The following is a 16,751-nucleotide window of genomic DNA, read 5'->3' as shown; positions in this document are numbered from 1 at the left end:
CTCCAAGGAATCCTGGATCTGTTTAGTACAGAAGGGTATTTGGAAAGTAAGACTGGGTGTTTGATATCCAGCTGACTATCAGGGAGTCATTGGTCCTAGGTTCTCTCAATAAACAGACCTTTCTCTCTCAAACCATGTTGTTGTTGTACAGTTGCTAAGTCGTGTTGAACTCATTGTGACCCCATGGACTGCAGCATGCCAGGCTTCCCTGTCCTTCACTATCTCCCGGAGTTTGCTCAAACTCATGTTCATTGAGTCAGTGATTCCCCCCAACCATCTCATCCTCTGCCGTCCCCTTCTCCTCCTGCCCTCAATCTTTCCCAGCATCAGGGTCTTTTCCAATGAGTCAGCTGTTTACATCAAGTGGTCAAAGTATTGGAGTTCCAGCATCAGTCCCAATTGTTAAAATTAGGAATGAATTTAACAAAAGACCTGTAAAACCTATACACTGGAAACTACAAATCACTGCTGACAAACATGAAAGACAAGCAAAATGAGTGGAGAAATATACCATGTGTGAGGATGGAAGACTCCGTGCTGTTAAGATGCCAGTTCTCCCTCACTAAGCTATAGATGTAACACAGTCTCAATCACAATTCAGCAGATATTTTAAATAGAAAGTGACAAACTGATTCAAAAATGTATATGGAGATGCAGAGACCCAGAATAGCACAATAATCTTGGGGAAGAAATGGCGGAAGGCTTATGCTGTTTGACTTCAAGAGCTCCTCTAGGCACTTCCCTGGAGGTTCACTGGTTAAGAATGGTGGTTCGGCGGTTCACTCGTTCTCTGGTCTGCCTGCCAATGCAAGGGACACAGGTTCAATCCCTGGTCTGGGAACTAAGATCTCACATGCCTTGGTACCTGACTACTGAGGCCCAGGTACCTAGAGCTCCTACTCTGAAACAAGGAAAAGACACCACAAAGAGAAGCCCGTGTACTGCTCCTGGGGAGTATCCTCCACTCACTGCAACCAGAGAAACCCAGTGTGCAGCGATGAAGACCCAGCACACCAAACTAAATAAAATAAATAAATAAAAATTTAAAAGATCTTATCTAAAGCTACAGTAATGCAGAGTGGCATCGGCACAGTGCAGGCAGAAATCAATAGAACAGAACTGAGAGCCCAGAATTTATATGGCCAATTGATTTTGACAAAGACAGCAAAGCAACTCAATTAGGAAATGAAAATCAACAGCCAATGCTGAATAACCATAGATCTTTATGATTAAAAAAAATTTTATTTGACCCCTACTTCATGCCAGACACAAAAGTTAACTTAAGCTCAATCACAGAGACAAAGGTAAAAGCTAAAACTATGAAGTTTTTATTTTATAACCTTTTAAAAATCAATTAATTTTTGGCTGCACCAAGTCTTTGTTGCTGTGTGCGGCCTTTCCCTAGTTTTGGACAGCAGGGGTTCCTCTCCGGTTGCAGTCTGCAGTCTCTTATTGTGGAGCATGGGCTCTAGGGAACGAGGACTCCAATAGTTGTGGCACACAGGTTTAGTTATCCCTCTGCACATGGAGTCTTCCCAGACCAGGCATTGAGCCCACGACCCCTGCATTGGCCACTGGACCACCAGGGAAGTCCTAAAGCTATGAAGTTTATACAAAAAAAAAAAAAAAACCAGGAGAATATATTCATGATTTGGAGACAGGCAAAGATTTCTTAAGATGCAAAAAGCACTGACCATAAAAGAATATTTTGGTAAATGAGACTTTATTGAAAGATGCTGTTAAGGAAATAAATAATAGGCACAGTACAGATCTGGGCTTCCCTGGTAGCTCCGCTGATAAAGAATCCACCTGCAATGCAGGCGATCCTGGTTTGATTCCTGGGTCTGGAAGATCCCCTGGGGAAGGAATAAGCTACCCACTCCAGTGTTCTTGGGCTTCCCTGGTGGCTCAGATGGTAAAGAATCCACTTGCAATGTGGGAGTCCTCAGTTTGATCCCTGGGTTGGGAAGATCCCCTGGAGAAGGGAATGGTTACCTACTCCAGTATTCTGAGCTAGAGAATTTCATGGACAGAACAGTCTGCTAGCCTACAGTTCAAGGGGTCGCAGAGTCAGACATGACTGAGCGACTTTCACTTTCACTTTCTTTCACAGGAGAGATCTAGAGAAGATATTCATAAAACATATGCAAAGTACTTTTATCTAGATTGTATAAGGACCTCCTACAATCAATACACACACACACACACACAATAGACAACGAATTTGAACAAGTACCTCACAAAGGAAGACATATCAACTGTTATAAGCAGATGGAAGAGTGCTCAATATTGTTAGTCTTCAGGGAAATGCAAGTTAAAAACACAGTGGGATACTATGCATACTCACTAAAATGTCTAATATTCCACATGGAACAACAGACTGGTTCCAAATAGGAAAAGGAGGACGTCAAGGCTGTATATTGTCACCCTGCTTATTTAACTTATATGCAGAGTATATCATGAGAAACGCTGGGCTGGAAGAACACAAGCTGGAATCAAGATTGCCAGGAGAAATATCAATAACCTCAGATATGCAGATGACACCACCCTTATGGCAGAAAGTGAGGAGGAACTAAAAGCCTCTTGATGAAAGTGAAAGAGGAGAGTGAAAACGTTGGCTTAAAGCTCAACATTCAGAAAACAAAGATCATAGCATCCGGTCCTATCACTTCATGGCAAATAGATGGGGAAACAGTGGAAACAGTGTCAGACTTTATTTTTCTGGGCTCCAAACTCACTGCAGATGGTGATTGCAGCCATGAAATTAAAAGACGCTTACTCCTTGGAAGGAAAGTTATGACCACCCTAGATAGCATATTAAAAAACAGAGATATTACTTTGCCAACAAAGGTCTGTCTAGCCAAGGCTATGGTTTCTCCAGTAGTCATGTATGGATGTGAGAGTTGGACTGTGAAGAAAGCTGAGCACTGAAGAACTGATGCTTTTGGACTGTGGTGTTGGAGAAGACTCCTGAGAGTCCCTTGGACTGCAAGGAGATCCAACCAGTCCATTCTAAAGGAGATCAGTCCTGGGTGTTCCTTGGAACGACTGATGCTAAAGCTGAAACTCCAGTACTTTGGCCATCTCATGTGAAGAGTTGACTCATTGGAGAAGACTCTGATGCTGGGAGGTATTGGGGGCAGGAGGAAAAGGAGACGACAGAGGATAAGACGGCTGGATGGCATCACGGACTCGATGGACGTGAGTCTGAGTGAACTCCGGGAGTTGGTGATGGACAGGGAGGCCTGGCATGCTGCGATTCATGGGGTCACAAAGAGTCAGACACGACTGAGAGACTGAACTGAACTGAACTGAAAAACATTTCTAACACCAAAAGTTGGAGAGGATGTAGTGTAATGGACATCTCATATATCACAATATATATATAAAATGGAATCATTGTAGCAATCACTTATAAAGTTCATCTACCTTTGACCCAGTCATTTTTCTCCTAGGTATTTGTCCAGAGGAAATGACAACACACATACTCAAAAAGACTTGTACATTAATGCTCATAGTAATTTTATTTACAATAGCAAAAATGAGGAATAGCCCAGGTATTTAGCAACAAGAGGATGAATAATATATATGAAATGATTCCAATTATATGCAGTTCCACAACAGGCAAAGCTAAGTAAAAGTGGGAGGAAAAAAAAATTGTTGCCTAGAACCGTAAGTAGGAATGTACCATGAAATTTGACTGAAAAGGGATATGAGGGAACTTTCTGGAGATCTGGAAATATCTTAATTGATATGTGGGTTGCACAGGTCTGTTCATGTGTCAAACTGTGTAGCTAAACTTTGTGTCTTTAATATAAATTTCACTGTGAAAGAAGAACTGTAAAAAAATTGATGATAGTTGAGTGGTGGTTAAGTAGTAGATGGTGGTGTTATAGAAGTAAAAATGGTGAAATGTTAGTAACTCTTGCGGATAGGTGGGGTGTACATGGGGATTTATTATACTAAACTACTGACTTGTGCCTTCTTCATATATATTTGAAGTTTTCAGTATTCACAGGGGTCTCAGACTGGGTGGCATGGACTGCAAAGATACTCAGCAGAGATTGGTTAGTGCTTGTGAGTTTTTCATTTGCCTTTAGAGTACTTTTTACTCCATCGGGAGTGGGCTTGATTGACCAATTATGTGTGGAACTCCATGAGTAACCTGAGTTAAAGTGAAACCAATGTGACTTCAGAACTAGGCAGGACTTTATAGATGGTGGTTTTCCAGGCTGCTGTCAATAGGCCTATTAATCCAGCTCAGGCTCCAGGCCAGGAAGCTATGGCATCAGGCTGTGAGGTGGGCTGGCTTCTGGTCAAGAAAGCAGGGATAAGGAGGGCACCTAATTTTTTGTCAACACTCTGTTTCTGGTGGCCAGGCTTCTTGTACAGAAATGGTGCCACCTAATCCCTAGTGCGAGTCTGCCCTTCTTTCTTACCCTGCCCACATTTCCATGAAGCAGCTTGATCTAGTACTAGTCCTCAGAGTCCAGGGCTCAGAGTCCATATTCCAGCTTAATGCCATGAGCTGTGTGATCTCCATTAAAGTGAAGTGAAGTGAAAGTCGCCCAGTTGTGTCTGACTCTTTGCAACCCCATGGACTATATAGTACATGGAATTCTCCAGGCCAGATTATTAGAGTGGGTAGCCTTTCCCTTCTCTGGGGGATCTTCCCAACCCAGGGATCAAACCCAGCTCTCCCGCATTGCAGGCAGATTCTTTACCAGCTGAGCCACAAGGGAAGCCCAAGAATACTGGACTGGGTAGCCTATCCCTTCTCCAGCAGATCTTCCCAGGCCAGGCATTGAACTTGGGTCTTCTGCATTGCAGATGGATTCTTTACCAACTGAGCTATCAAGGAAGCCCCTGTGATCTCCATAACTTTCCCCATCAGCCAAATGAGAATGTAACACCTGCTCCCTTGTGTTGCACAGATTCAGTGAAATAATGTATGCACAGTTCCCAGAAATGCCTGCCGCAGATGCTTATTAATGCTGGCTAAATTGGAAGCCATTCAGAGGGTGCTATTACCTGGTCAGTTATGGATTGGTTGGGTTGGAATGAAATGCATAAGCATGGAATCCATGCTCTTTGCCTCACTGCATTTTCTCCTTTGCTTCTCCTCTCAGTTCCTCCATCTCTGTCTGACTTTGCAAACTTGCTCATTCATCACATAGAGCCTACTGCATACCAAGCCTTACACTAGGTGCTAGTGAATCAGAGACAAATAAAACATTTAAGTCAGAATCCCACCCTAGAGAATCACACTTCCAGGGGCTCTGTGAGGACTGTGGGAGCCCAGAAGGGCATACCCCTGAGTCAAGCCTCCTCTTTTCTCCTCTGTAGGAAGTCATCGCCTCCATCCTGCTGAGCGGGCGGATCGGGCCCAACATCCAGCTGGCTGACTGCTATGGGCTGAGGCTGAAGCACATGAAGTCAGACGAGATCCACTGGCTACATCCACTGATGACAGTGGGGGAGGTGCAGGACAAGTATGAGTGTCTGCATGTGGAAGCCGAGTGGAGGTAAGAGAGGAGCCACAGGTTCTGGAATGGGGGTGGGGGAAATGAGGAGTGGGGAGACCCTGGGACGCCTTTCCTCAGAGCACTTACCAACGTCTGAGAATATTATAGAAAATCTGAGTGGCATATTAGGTTGGCCCTTCTGCAGCATCCAATACATGTGTTTGCTAAGACCTAATAAGGGCTCATCACACATCCGCATTCCAAGATGGATATCTAGGTGCATCCCTGGACTGGATGCTCTTGGCGCTATGGAGGAGGAGGAGCAGAAGTGCAAGGAGGAGGGGGAGCCAAGCCAAGGGCTGGGGAGTAAACCTAAGAACAGCTACCATCACGGGGAGGAGACAGAGAGTCAGAACCAGCACTGACCACTGTGCCTGGCAACCTGCCCCCCCCCCCCGCCCCGCCGTCCTCTGTGGTCCTCCCCCCACCCATGGAAAGGAAGGAAAGAAGGAGCAAGTCCTGAATGGGTAGCCAGGAGCTCCGTGGCAGCCCCTGGCAGGACCAGCTTCCCTCTGTCAACCAGAGAATTTGAACTTCCTGTCCCAGGTACGACCTTCAAGTCCGCTACCTGCCAGAGGACTTCATGGAGAGCCTGAAAGAAGACAAGACCACGCTGCTTTATTTTTACCAACAGGTAAAAGTGTTTTATCTTCCAGTCCCCTGGGTCCTATGACCATCCTCTCCTGGGGAGATGGAAAGACAAGGCTTGCATTTTGAAGGTCTCATTCCAGGAAAGTTCTCTCGGGGACATTCCTTGGTCCCTGGTCAGCTATCCAAACCTGCTTCCTTCACACCTGAGGGCTGAATGACCCCTCCCCATAGGCACAGCCCCTCTTGGATTTTCCTAGTGGCTATTTTCTACCCAGACCACCTGGCTGGGGAAGCAGGCAGAGCAAGTCCAAAGAGAAGGGGAGCAATCATAGCACACAGGCTCAGCTGTGTGACACGCCTGTTTCTAGCCCAGGTTTGCCACTTCTCAACCTGAAACCCCTCGGGACCTAATTTACCTGCATGAGGTTGTTTCCTCTTCTATAAAAAGGGGATGATAAGAAGAATACGTACATTACTGGGCTGCCATGAAGACCTAACTATATAGTACTAGCAGTGTTCTCGTAAACCAACTCTCTGATTTGTAGTACTTGCCAATTTCCATGGTGTAAATATAACCCCTGGTAGCTCAGGCAGTAAAGAATCCACCTGCAGTGCAGGAGACCTGGGTCCAGAAGCTCCCCTGTAAAAGGAAATGGCAACCCACTCCAGTATTCTTAGTTGGGAAATCCCATGGACAGAGGAACCTGATGGGCTACAGTCTGTGGGGTCACAAGAGTCAAACACAACTTAGCAACTAACTAAATCAAATACTCCCATCTTGGCCTATTTCAAAAGATTAATATATCAAGCAGCTCACAAGATTTTGGAAAACTTAATAACTGACTTCCATGAGCTGTTTGGAGCTCACCGCACTCCTGGCTGTAGTGCCCCTGAGGTGCCCAGCACAAGACATGGCGGCAAATAAGCACTACGTGCAAGAGAGCCGCCACAGCCGTCTTGTGCCTGGCCTTTGCCCCAGCCTACGTCTCCCTCCCGGTCCTCTAGAGACCGAGCCAGACTTTTCTCATATCTTGAGTGACATCCGTCACTACTTACCAACAAGGCTTTGGGTAAATTACTGTGTGCGTGTGTGCTCAGCCGCTCAGTCACGTCCGACTCTTTGCAAACCCAAGGACTGTAGTCCGCCAGGCCCCTCTCACCTCTCCAGGCTAGAATCCTGGAGTGGGTTGCCATGCCCTCCTCCAGAGGATCTTCCCAACCCAGGGGTCAAACCCTCATCTGTGTCTCCTGCACTGCAGGAGGATTCTTTACCACTGAACCATCGGGAAGCCAGAATAAATGACTAACTCCTCCCCCCATTCCCAGTTTCTTTATCTCCAAAGTGAGGGGTGGGAGAGGGGAACCTGAACTTCCTGCCTTGTGGACGCTTAAAAAAATGTGCTTTGAAAGTACTTCAAAAACTCAATCACGCCTGTGGGGGCACAATCAACACTACCCAGGGCACCTCCCCCTCCTGCTATGTGGTTGTACATTTGTGGGGGGAGGGATGAGAGACCACTCAGGGCAGCAGGATGGTGTTCAAAGCCCCCTCCACCTCCTGGGGCCTCTGCTCATCTCAGGGAAATGGGGAGCGAGGGCAGGAGTCTGAACCGTGGCCTTTCTCCCTGCCAGCTCCGGAACGACTACATGCAGCGCTATGCCAGCAAGGTCAGCGAGGGGATGGCCCTGCAGCTGGGCTGTCTGGAGCTCAGGTAGGTGGCCTCCGGGCCACTCCAGGGAGGTTGCCTGCTCCTCCCTCCTCCACTGGGCTCTCGGCCAGCTTGGACTCTCCTCCAAGGCAGGAATGTGAGAGCCGGAAGGGGACAAGGGGTGGCTGACAGATGGTAAGGCCCCGAGGTGCTCACCGTCTGGCCCTGGGAAGAGAGGCGCCAGCCCTCTCTCTGGTCGGTGTCCCCTGTCTGCCTTTCACTGCCACTGTTCTTGCCTCCAGGCTCTGGCTTCTTGCTTCTACCTGCCATCCAGGTGATCCAGTAAACGTTCCTTTGAATACTAGGCAAGCTTCTGGGAGATACTCAAATTCTGGGATTCCATCTGTGTTGCTCACTGCTGTATCCCCTGCTCCAATAGGTGCTAATAGATGTGTACAGAGTTAGTAAATCATCCAGCTCAGACACTCAGTCATTTCTGACTCTGTGACCCCACAGACTGTAGCCCACCAGGCTCCACTGTCTGTAGGATTCTCCAGGCAAGAATACTGGAGTGGGTTGCCATTTCCTCCTCCAGGAGATCTTCCCAACACAGGGATCGAACCTGCATCTCCTGCACTACAGACTAGTTCTTAACCACTGAGCCACCAAGGAAGTCCCCAAAGTCGTTTGCTTTCCCTCAACATTCTTAGAAAACCTCGGAGCACGCCTGTGAAGCACACCTTGAAAACAGGCAGTGTGACCCTGGGCTCTTCCTACAGTGCCCACTCCAGGGTCTCTCGGTCTGGAAGTCTCCCATCGCCCAGGTCCACCCCACCTACCCCTCCCTGCACGGATTGGCCATAAGGCCGTATGTATCCACCACTCTGTCAGATGCCGAGCGGCTCACATGCACTAGTCTGAAATCCATCAAATCCTGAACTCAGGGTTGGTGCCGCCTTCTCCTGGCACACGGTGAGGGCACAGTATGAATTTGTATGGCTGGGTAACCGTGAAAGATCTGAAGACCTCTTTGCTGGTGGACACGTGCTGACATTTATTTTGTAGAGTTACTTAACTGCATGCAGCATGCCAATACGGTCAGTTACCTGGAAGTACATTTGCAGCTCACCCAACCCAGGGGGCGTTGCGGATGGCCATGCTGCCTTGTACAATGTGGAGTATTTGGAACACGTAGGGAAGGAGAAAAGGTGACTAAAATCATTTGAAATTCCACTAACCAGAGATAACCTCCATTAGCAGAGTAGCTCCAAGTCAGGTTTTTTCCAATGTATCTTTTTTCCTCTAAAATCGGGACCATAATTATTATTACTTATCTTGATTGACAATATGTTCAAAAATACCATTTAATAAAAACTGTTAAGGACATAGCACTACATGTTTTAAGTTTTTATGTAGCTCTCTTCTATGATTTCATGCTTTAGATATTCTTCTCAGTTCCATGATTTGAGAATATTTCTCTAGCTTTTCTTCTAGTTTTAAAATAATTTCATTATTAACATTTTCCCTTTAATCCATCTAGAATAAATATTTAGAATAAAGTGTGAGATGAAGGCCTAACCACAGTCTTTTCTAAACACTGTAAATTTTGTAAATTTATTGTTTATGAATCATAAGTTACTTGCCCTTCTCTGCTTATGGTATCAAAAGCATAAAACTATTCCCAGATGTGCACAAGGACACATGAGTTAAAGTAACATTGAGTTACTAATGTATGATCAGGAGTGGGACAATGTCTGCAACAGTTGAAGAAATTACTAGACACAATGATCCAAACAGGGAAGGGAAGATAAGACAAATAGTATTGGCTATTTGGTCTCCACGTAAATAATTATTATAAATAAGTAATACCTAAAAATCTCTATGAAGACATATATTTTAAGGGAAAATCATACTTAAAGAATATGTATAAAAATTTAACAGACGTCACCCCAGGTGCCAGGATTATGGATTTGTTTTATTTTCTTCTTCTGTCTCATAAATGCTAAAGTTTTTATGTGTACTATATTTTATAATTATTTGCATGCATACACATAGATTTTCAGAGGTAGCAAATGAGGGCAAAGGAAGTCACAAAGGGAACACAGAACCTAAAATGTGGATGTCAGTGTTTCTCAGCTATAAGTCGAGTGTTGGCTGCTTTGGGTCATTTATTTTTAGAGACCACTGGTAGAACACCTGTCCTCCTCCTCTGCCCACCAACTGCATAAGCCAGAGGTGGACACCCTTGAGTACAACTGGAGTCTTTCCTAGGAAGGAAATTTGTGGGTTTTCTAAAATTCATAGTTTTCTAAATACTGAATTTTTCACCTCTCCTTCCTTTCTCCCTCCTAGTGGTTCCCACATCCAGCAGGGGAGGGTGCTTCTGGGCCAACATGTGGGCATTGGGTGGCCCAGCTCTGATGGCCTGTGGCTTCTCTCTCTGCAGGCGGTTCTTCAAGGACATGCCCCACAATGCACTTGACAAAAAGTCCAACTTCGAGCTCCTGGAGTAAGTCCTGGGACTGGCCCCAGCCTTTCTTCCCTTCCCCTCTCCTGCTTTGCTCTTCTTGCTCACCTCCTATACACCTCCATCCCCAGACCAGAGCCAGGCAAGACCCATCTCCCTGGTGTGCTCACCTTTCCCTGATTGGCCCAAAGTCCTGAGTTGGGGATATAGAAATTATTAATCACTCAGTCTTGTCCAATTCTTTGCAACCCCATGGATGGTAGCCCACCAGGCTCCTCTGTCCATGGAATTCTCCAGGCAAGAATACTGGAGTGGGTTGCTGCTGCTGCTGCTAAGTTGCTTCAGTCGTGTCTGACTCTGTGCGACCCCATAGACGGCAGCCCACCAGGCTCCACCATCCCTGGGATTCTCCAGACAAGAACACTGGAGTGGGTTGCCATTTCCTTCTCCAGAGGATCTTCCTGACCCAGGGATCGAACCTGGGTCTCACGCAACGCAGGCAGTTCTTTACCATTTGAGCCACCAAAGTGAACTCAAATTCTGCTTTTTCCCCCTTACTTTCAGGAAAGAAGTGGGCCTGGACCTGTTTTTCCCAAGGCAAATGCAGGAGAACTTAAAGGTGAGGAAACCAGTAGATGAAGAGCCCAGAAAGACTCCCTTCATGTCTCCCTTATGTCGCCCAAGGAATAGATCTATAAGGGATGGAGCTGGGGACCCATGGACAAGCCAGGGTGTCTGCGCTGCCTTAGGCCATCTGGACCTGGGACTGCTCCATGCATCCCGTGGGCCCATCTGTGTCCGGGAATCAAGAAACCCTGCTCTAGTTCCACATCAAAGGCCAGTTAGCTCTATGGCCTAAGCACCGGGGGTGCTACCACCCCTGCCTGCCTCCCAGAGCCATGGTGAGCTCCCTTGAGACCACCATGGTGTAAGAGATCACCACTGCCCTCACGGTCTACAGAGGCCTAAGGAACTGTCCTACAGCAGTGCGCAGGCCTGCGGTGAGATCCTAAGGGAAGGAATCGGGCCCCGCTCACCCCTGACCCTCTCACCCAGCCCAAGCAGTTCCGGAAGATGATCCAGCAGACGTTCCAGCAGTACGCCTCGCTCCGGGAGGAGGAGTGCGTCATGAAGTTCTTCAACACCCTCGCAGGCTTCGCCAACATTGACCAGGAGACCTATCGCTGTGAACTCATTGTAACACCGCCCTCTTTTCATTCTCCCCCTGACCCAAATCCCAAGTCTCTCCGGAGAGCCGGCCACGGGGGCAACTCAGGGTGGGGATGGGGGTCGAGACAACCCTCCAACCTACTGCTTGTAGGTTCTGTGGCACCAGGACCTCCCCCAGTATATCTGAAAATGCAACTAATGCTAAGCTACTTGCTTGCCAAAGGGAGCTGAAACCTTGGCTCCAACTCTGGGAGGAGGTGGGCAGTGCTGGCAGAGTGTTGGGAGCAGAGTGATCTGTATGGTGGGAGGTTAGGATGGAAGGAGCTGGAGGGCCCAGGAGACATGGCTTGTGTCTAGCTAGTGAACTGTTTTCAAGCCTCTGAAATACGAGCAGACAGAACAGAGGCAACAACCTGTCTCTCCTTTGATTCCAGCAAGGATGGAACATTACTGTGGACCTGGTCATTGGCCCTAAAGGCATCCGCCAGCTGACAAGTCAAGATGCAAAGGTAGAGAGAGATGGGGTAGGGAGGGGGGCAGGCCCCACCCAGCTCCAGGCAGAGTGCTCTTTCCCTTTTGGCTGCCTCCCATCCTGGCCTGTCCCATCGGTTCTTCCACACCATTGCTGAGAGCAGAGAGGTTCTTGGTATCAGCAGCTGTGGGGAGGCTATTTGGGATAATGGCCTGGGGAGCATGGGCCATTACATCCCTGGGACTGCCCCTGGCACAGAGGGGGTGGGGACAGGTGTGGGTAAGGTGGGGGAGGGGAAGAGGGAAGGATACTGCTGCTGCTCTTCTGGCAATAGTAGTTGCTCTTTCAGTGGCATATGGGGCTATCATGTCCCTGGGAGTCAGAAGAACCAGGTCCAGCCCTGGCCCTACCACCAGCTTGGCATATGACCGTGGACAAACCTTGACTCTTTCCAGGCTCATTTTTTCTTCTGCAAGGGGCTTGGGCTAGGTGATCCTTCTAACCTGAGTGGTCTTTGATTCCCTCTTCATCCCCGCCAAGAGACTCCAATGCCTGGTTCTTCCTCGCTCCCTACCCCCACCCCATACTGATCAATCCTCGTGGCCCGATCCCAGGAATGGGATGGTCTGAAGGAACCCCTCCTTTCCCACAGCCCACCTGCCTGGCTGAGTTCAAGCAGATCAAGTCCATCAGGTGCCTCCCTCTGGAGGAGGGCCAGGCGGTACTGCAGCTGGGCATCGAAGGCGCTCCCCAGGTGAGCATCTCTGAGAACACTGGGCATGCCTGCTCAGGCCAGCCTGGCCATGGCTTCCCTGGCTGCTGAGATCTTGTTAAGTAAAGGGCACCTAGTTCTTAGACCAGGTAGCAGGATGATGTCAAACTAAGGAAAAGTATACCAGGAAGCAAAACTGTTGTTAAAAATGTCAAGAAAGAAGTTGTAGGAAGTTTGGGGGAGGGCAGGAGTAAAGTGACCAGAAATCAAGGTACAGATCAGAGGTCTAACTGTGAACAGGAAACAATGACTCAGAACCAAGACCTTGGGGACCCATGGCTTTTTGTAGGTGGGAGAACGAGAGAGACCTCAGACCACAAACAGATTGTATGCCCGTCCTTTCATCCACGTGTCCTCTGCCCCACTCCCTCCCTCTTCCCTTTTCTCCCTTTCTGCTCAAGCATACAAGGCATGTGCTCTGTGCTCAGTGACTAGAAAAAGGAATTCCCTTCCTGGAGTGTAAGGTGGTCAGTTGGGTGGGGTGACGAGAGCGCCCCCTGGTGGCAATGGAGAATACAAGCCGAGCCCCAGAAGAGGAGCTGGTGGAGTCCAGGCAAGCCATGGTTAGAAGTCCTGCAGTCCCGTGGGGTTGACTCTAGCCAAGGCTCTGGGGTCTCATCCTTGGCTGGTCTCTTCCCTGCAGTCCTTGTCCATCAAAACCTCCTCTCTGGCAGAGGCCGAGAACATGGCTGACCTCGTAGATGGTTACTGCAGGCTGCAAGGGGAGCACAAGGGCTCTCTCATCATTCGAACCAAAAAAGGTGTGTTTCCACTCGAAGGTAACCTGGCCCAAGAGGCAGTGGGTGGCATACTCGAGCCAAGCCTCTGGGGAGGAGCAGGGAAAGCTAAACCATCGACGGATATGTGAATGAAGAGCATTTCGAAGTGTGGGGAGGGACTCCCCCAGCCCTGCTGGACACTCCCTGTGATCCCATCCCAGATGCTTGGCTACAGCCCTGGCCCCGCTGACCAAGGGTGGCACGGGGTGCTGGGGGCAACTTCTGATGGAGAGATCTTTGTCACCCTGGGAAGATCAAAGCTGTTGCCAGAACATTGCTGGTCCGTCCTGTCTGGGGATGGAATCAGAAAGCAAGGGTCAGGCTGGGACGTGTGACAGTGGCAGAGGAAGTCTGAGAGTTGCTTCTTAGTGCTAAAGGGCTCCAGTTCAGGGCAACAGCCTATCCAGCTTCCACTCCAACTCTCAGGGGCTATAGAGTGGCGGGAGGGGTCTCCTTTGTGTCGGCTGGTAGAAGCAATGAGGTCCGTCATCCATCTGGGACACTGTGTCCCTGGTTCCAGCTCCCCTTCTTCCTCTCCTCTCCCCAGATGGTGAGAAGCGGAACAGTCTGCCCCAGATCCCCACGCTGTGAGTACAACCAGCCGGCCCCGTCCTCAGCCCATGTCTTCCTTACAAAGGCAGACCGAACAGGGAGGGGGCCTCCCCCACCACGTTTTCCAGTTTCTGGCCCCCAGGAGAAAATGCTGGAATTCCAGCATTTCACAAGTGGTTATTTTTCACCAGTAAATTTCTCCCAGTAAATTTGTGCAGGGTTATTCCTGTGTCCTAAAGCCACCTGGCACCATCTTGGGTGGGGGAAGGCGGAGGCGGGGGTGGATTGCTGCTGTCCCCTCAGGTGGCGCTAGTGGTAAAGCACCTGCCTGCCAGTGTAAGAGACATGGGTTCAGTCCCTGGGTTGGGAAGATCTTCTGGAGAAGGGCATGGCAACCCACTCCAGTACTCTTGCCTGGGGAATCCCATGGACAGAAGGGCCTGGCAGGCTACAGTCCATAGGGTCACAGAGTTGGACACGACTGAAACGACTTAGCAAGAAAACCTCCCTCCTGTCTCCTGGTGGCCTGGACCATGCTCCCAGCTTAGTGCCATCAGAACACGCTGCTTCTCCAGGCAGGGTGGGAGGAAGAGAGGGGGAATGAGGCTGCCCTGGGTGGGCACTGCCAGGCTCTGAGCTCACATGGCTCCTGCCCTGTCCTCTCCTCCTGTAGAAACCTGGAGGCTCGGCGGCCCCACCTCTCGGAAAGCTGCAGCATAGGTAAGCCTGCCCACCTGCTGTCCTCTGCCTGCACCCAGAACCTCCCTTCTGCCTGCTCTTGTGGCATCCTGAAGGATTCCCTCAAAGTTACAGAAAAATGAACTTTTCCTATGACTGCTCAATGACAGCTAAAAATATCAAAATAGCTAACATGTATTGGGCGGGGCTTCCCTTGCGTCTCAATGGTAAAGAACTGACCTGCCAATGCAAGAGACACAAGAGACATAGGTTAGATCCCTGGGTCAGGAAGATTGCTGGAGAAGGAAATTGCAATCCACTCCAATATTCTTGCCTGGAGAATCCCAGGCAAGGCTACAGTCCATGGGGTTGAAAAGAGCTGGACACGACTTAGCAACTGAACATGAGCAGAAACATGTTAGGCAGCTAGTATAGGGCACCATGTTTGTCTTGGTCAGCTCAGGCTTCATAAAAAAGCCACAGACTGGGGAGCTTAAACAACAGACAATGATTTCTGACAGCTCTGGAGGTGGAAGTCCAAGATCCAGGTGCCAGTGTGGTGGGGTCCTGGTGAGGTCTCTCTTTGTGGCTTGCAGACAGCCGCCTTCTCTGTGTCCTCATGTGGTGCACAGATGGAGAGCTCTAGTCTCTCTTCCTCTTCTTCTAAAGACACTCATCCCACCATGGGGGCCCCACCCTCATGACTTCATCTAACCCTAATCACCTCGCAAAGACCCCTTCAAACACCACCACTCCTGGGGTCAGGGTTTCAACATATGCATTTGAGAGGACACAAACATTCAGTTCATGACAGTGTTAAATACATAATCGATATTGTTTTCTTTAATATTTACATTCCCCAGAAATAGTCATTTCACAGAAAGGGAAGCAGATTAAAGGAGATGAACCAACTTGCCCTAAACAGCCAGGCGGCAGCATCAAGGAGGGATTCAGGCCAAGGACCCTGGACCCTGTGGCTACCCAGATACCTGGGGGAGAACTGTTCTCCCCTGGCTCCTCCCCAAGCCCCTCCCAGTGATGTCAGCTTAGTTCCACTGACCTGTGGCAGGCGGGGCAGGAAGAGGGCTCATACCTGGTTCCTGGTAATGCCCCCCTCAAGGCATCTTGCCCATAGGGTGTCCTCCTGTCATTTCAGAATCAGACATCTATGCTGAGATCCCTGACGAGACCCTACGAAGACAAGGAGGTAGATCCCTGACCGCCCCCCACCCCATGCCAACCACCGCCAGGGCCATGGGAAGTGACATCTGGGGACACATATGGCATCACAGGGGACTTTCTTTCCTTCCTGTGTCATCTTCCATGTGTGTCTCAGCCAGGGACACAGCTGAGAGAGGCACCTGTGATTTGAAAGCAGAGATCACTGTTTTTATCCCATCACCATTGACCCTTGGTGTGTCTGTGGTGGAGGAGTGTGCCAAGAGCATGGACATGGGACTCAGCTTTCCCAAGTCTGAGACAATGGAACCTTCTAGACCCCCTTTCCCAGCCTAGCCCCTGGTTCCTGGCTGAGGCGTTGGTGGGGGAGGTCTGGTCACACCTGGGCAGGAGGGGTCGGAGCCTGGTGTTAGAGCCTCTGGATACTCAGAATCCCAGGAATATGGGCATTCAGAATCCCCAGGGACGTCAATTCTTGGATTCCCAGGAGATACCAACCAGTTTCTGTGCCCCAGAACTGTCTGTTTTATCACCTGTGCAGGCCCACAGTATGGCATCACCCGGGAAGATGTGGTCCTGAATCGTATTCTTGGTGAAGGCTTTTTTGGGGAGGTCTATGAAGGTGTCTACACAAATCATGTGAGTTTGTGATATGCAAGTTCTGTTCTTCCATAGAAAAAGAAAGGAGCTCAAATACTCTAGTGTTGGGGGAGGGGGTGTGCTGTGGTGTGTGGAAATTCACATATTTGGCCTTTGCAGTGTTTATGAAATACGCAGAGAGTGATGAAAACAAGAGTCATTTCCCAGAAAGGCTGCAATTGCAGGGATCGGAAGAGAGGCAACATCTATGGGGCACGGGATGGGGCCCAGTGGTGGGGACTGACTCTTATGGGAGAACATGAAGGGGGAAGCTCCAT

The 16,751-nt window shown here is 49.1% G+C and overlaps 1 protein-coding gene across 11 annotated transcripts in view; it reads left to right on the top strand.

The window, feature by feature from the left end:
• Positions 1-16,751, top strand: part of PTK2B (protein tyrosine kinase 2 beta) — a 138,062-nt gene that overhangs the window by 96,345 nt on the left and 24,966 nt on the right. For 10 of the 11 annotated variants that reach the window (XM_027964310.2, XM_027964309.2, XM_027964308.2 and 7 more), the window contains 13 exons: positions 5,347-5,525; positions 6,072-6,159; positions 7,749-7,828; positions 10,212-10,274; positions 10,797-10,851; positions 11,289-11,429; positions 11,837-11,911; positions 12,527-12,628; positions 13,290-13,407; positions 13,973-14,012; positions 14,651-14,697; positions 15,812-15,862; positions 16,376-16,473. In XM_027964310.2, the coding sequence (XP_027820111.1) occupies positions 5,347-5,525; positions 6,072-6,159; positions 7,749-7,828; positions 10,212-10,274; positions 10,797-10,851; positions 11,289-11,429; positions 11,837-11,911; positions 12,527-12,628; positions 13,290-13,407; positions 13,973-14,012; positions 14,651-14,697; positions 15,812-15,862; positions 16,376-16,473 (1,137 nt within the window). The remainder of the gene's footprint in view (positions 1-5,346; positions 5,526-6,071; positions 6,160-7,748; positions 7,829-10,211; positions 10,275-10,796; positions 10,852-11,288; positions 11,430-11,836; positions 11,912-12,526; positions 12,629-13,289; positions 13,408-13,972; positions 14,013-14,650; positions 14,698-15,811; positions 15,863-16,375; positions 16,474-16,751) is intronic. The other variant, XM_042243113.1, reaches the window with a different exon arrangement.

The sequence above is a fragment of the Ovis aries genome, chromosome 2 (genome assembly GCF_016772045.2).
Source record: "Ovis aries strain OAR_USU_Benz2616 breed Rambouillet chromosome 2, ARS-UI_Ramb_v3.0, whole genome shotgun sequence".
NCBI lineage: Eukaryota > Metazoa > Chordata > Mammalia > Artiodactyla > Bovidae > Ovis > Ovis aries.
Note: the sequence above shows the minus strand (reverse complement) of the source record. Positions and strands in the feature narration are given on the sequence as shown.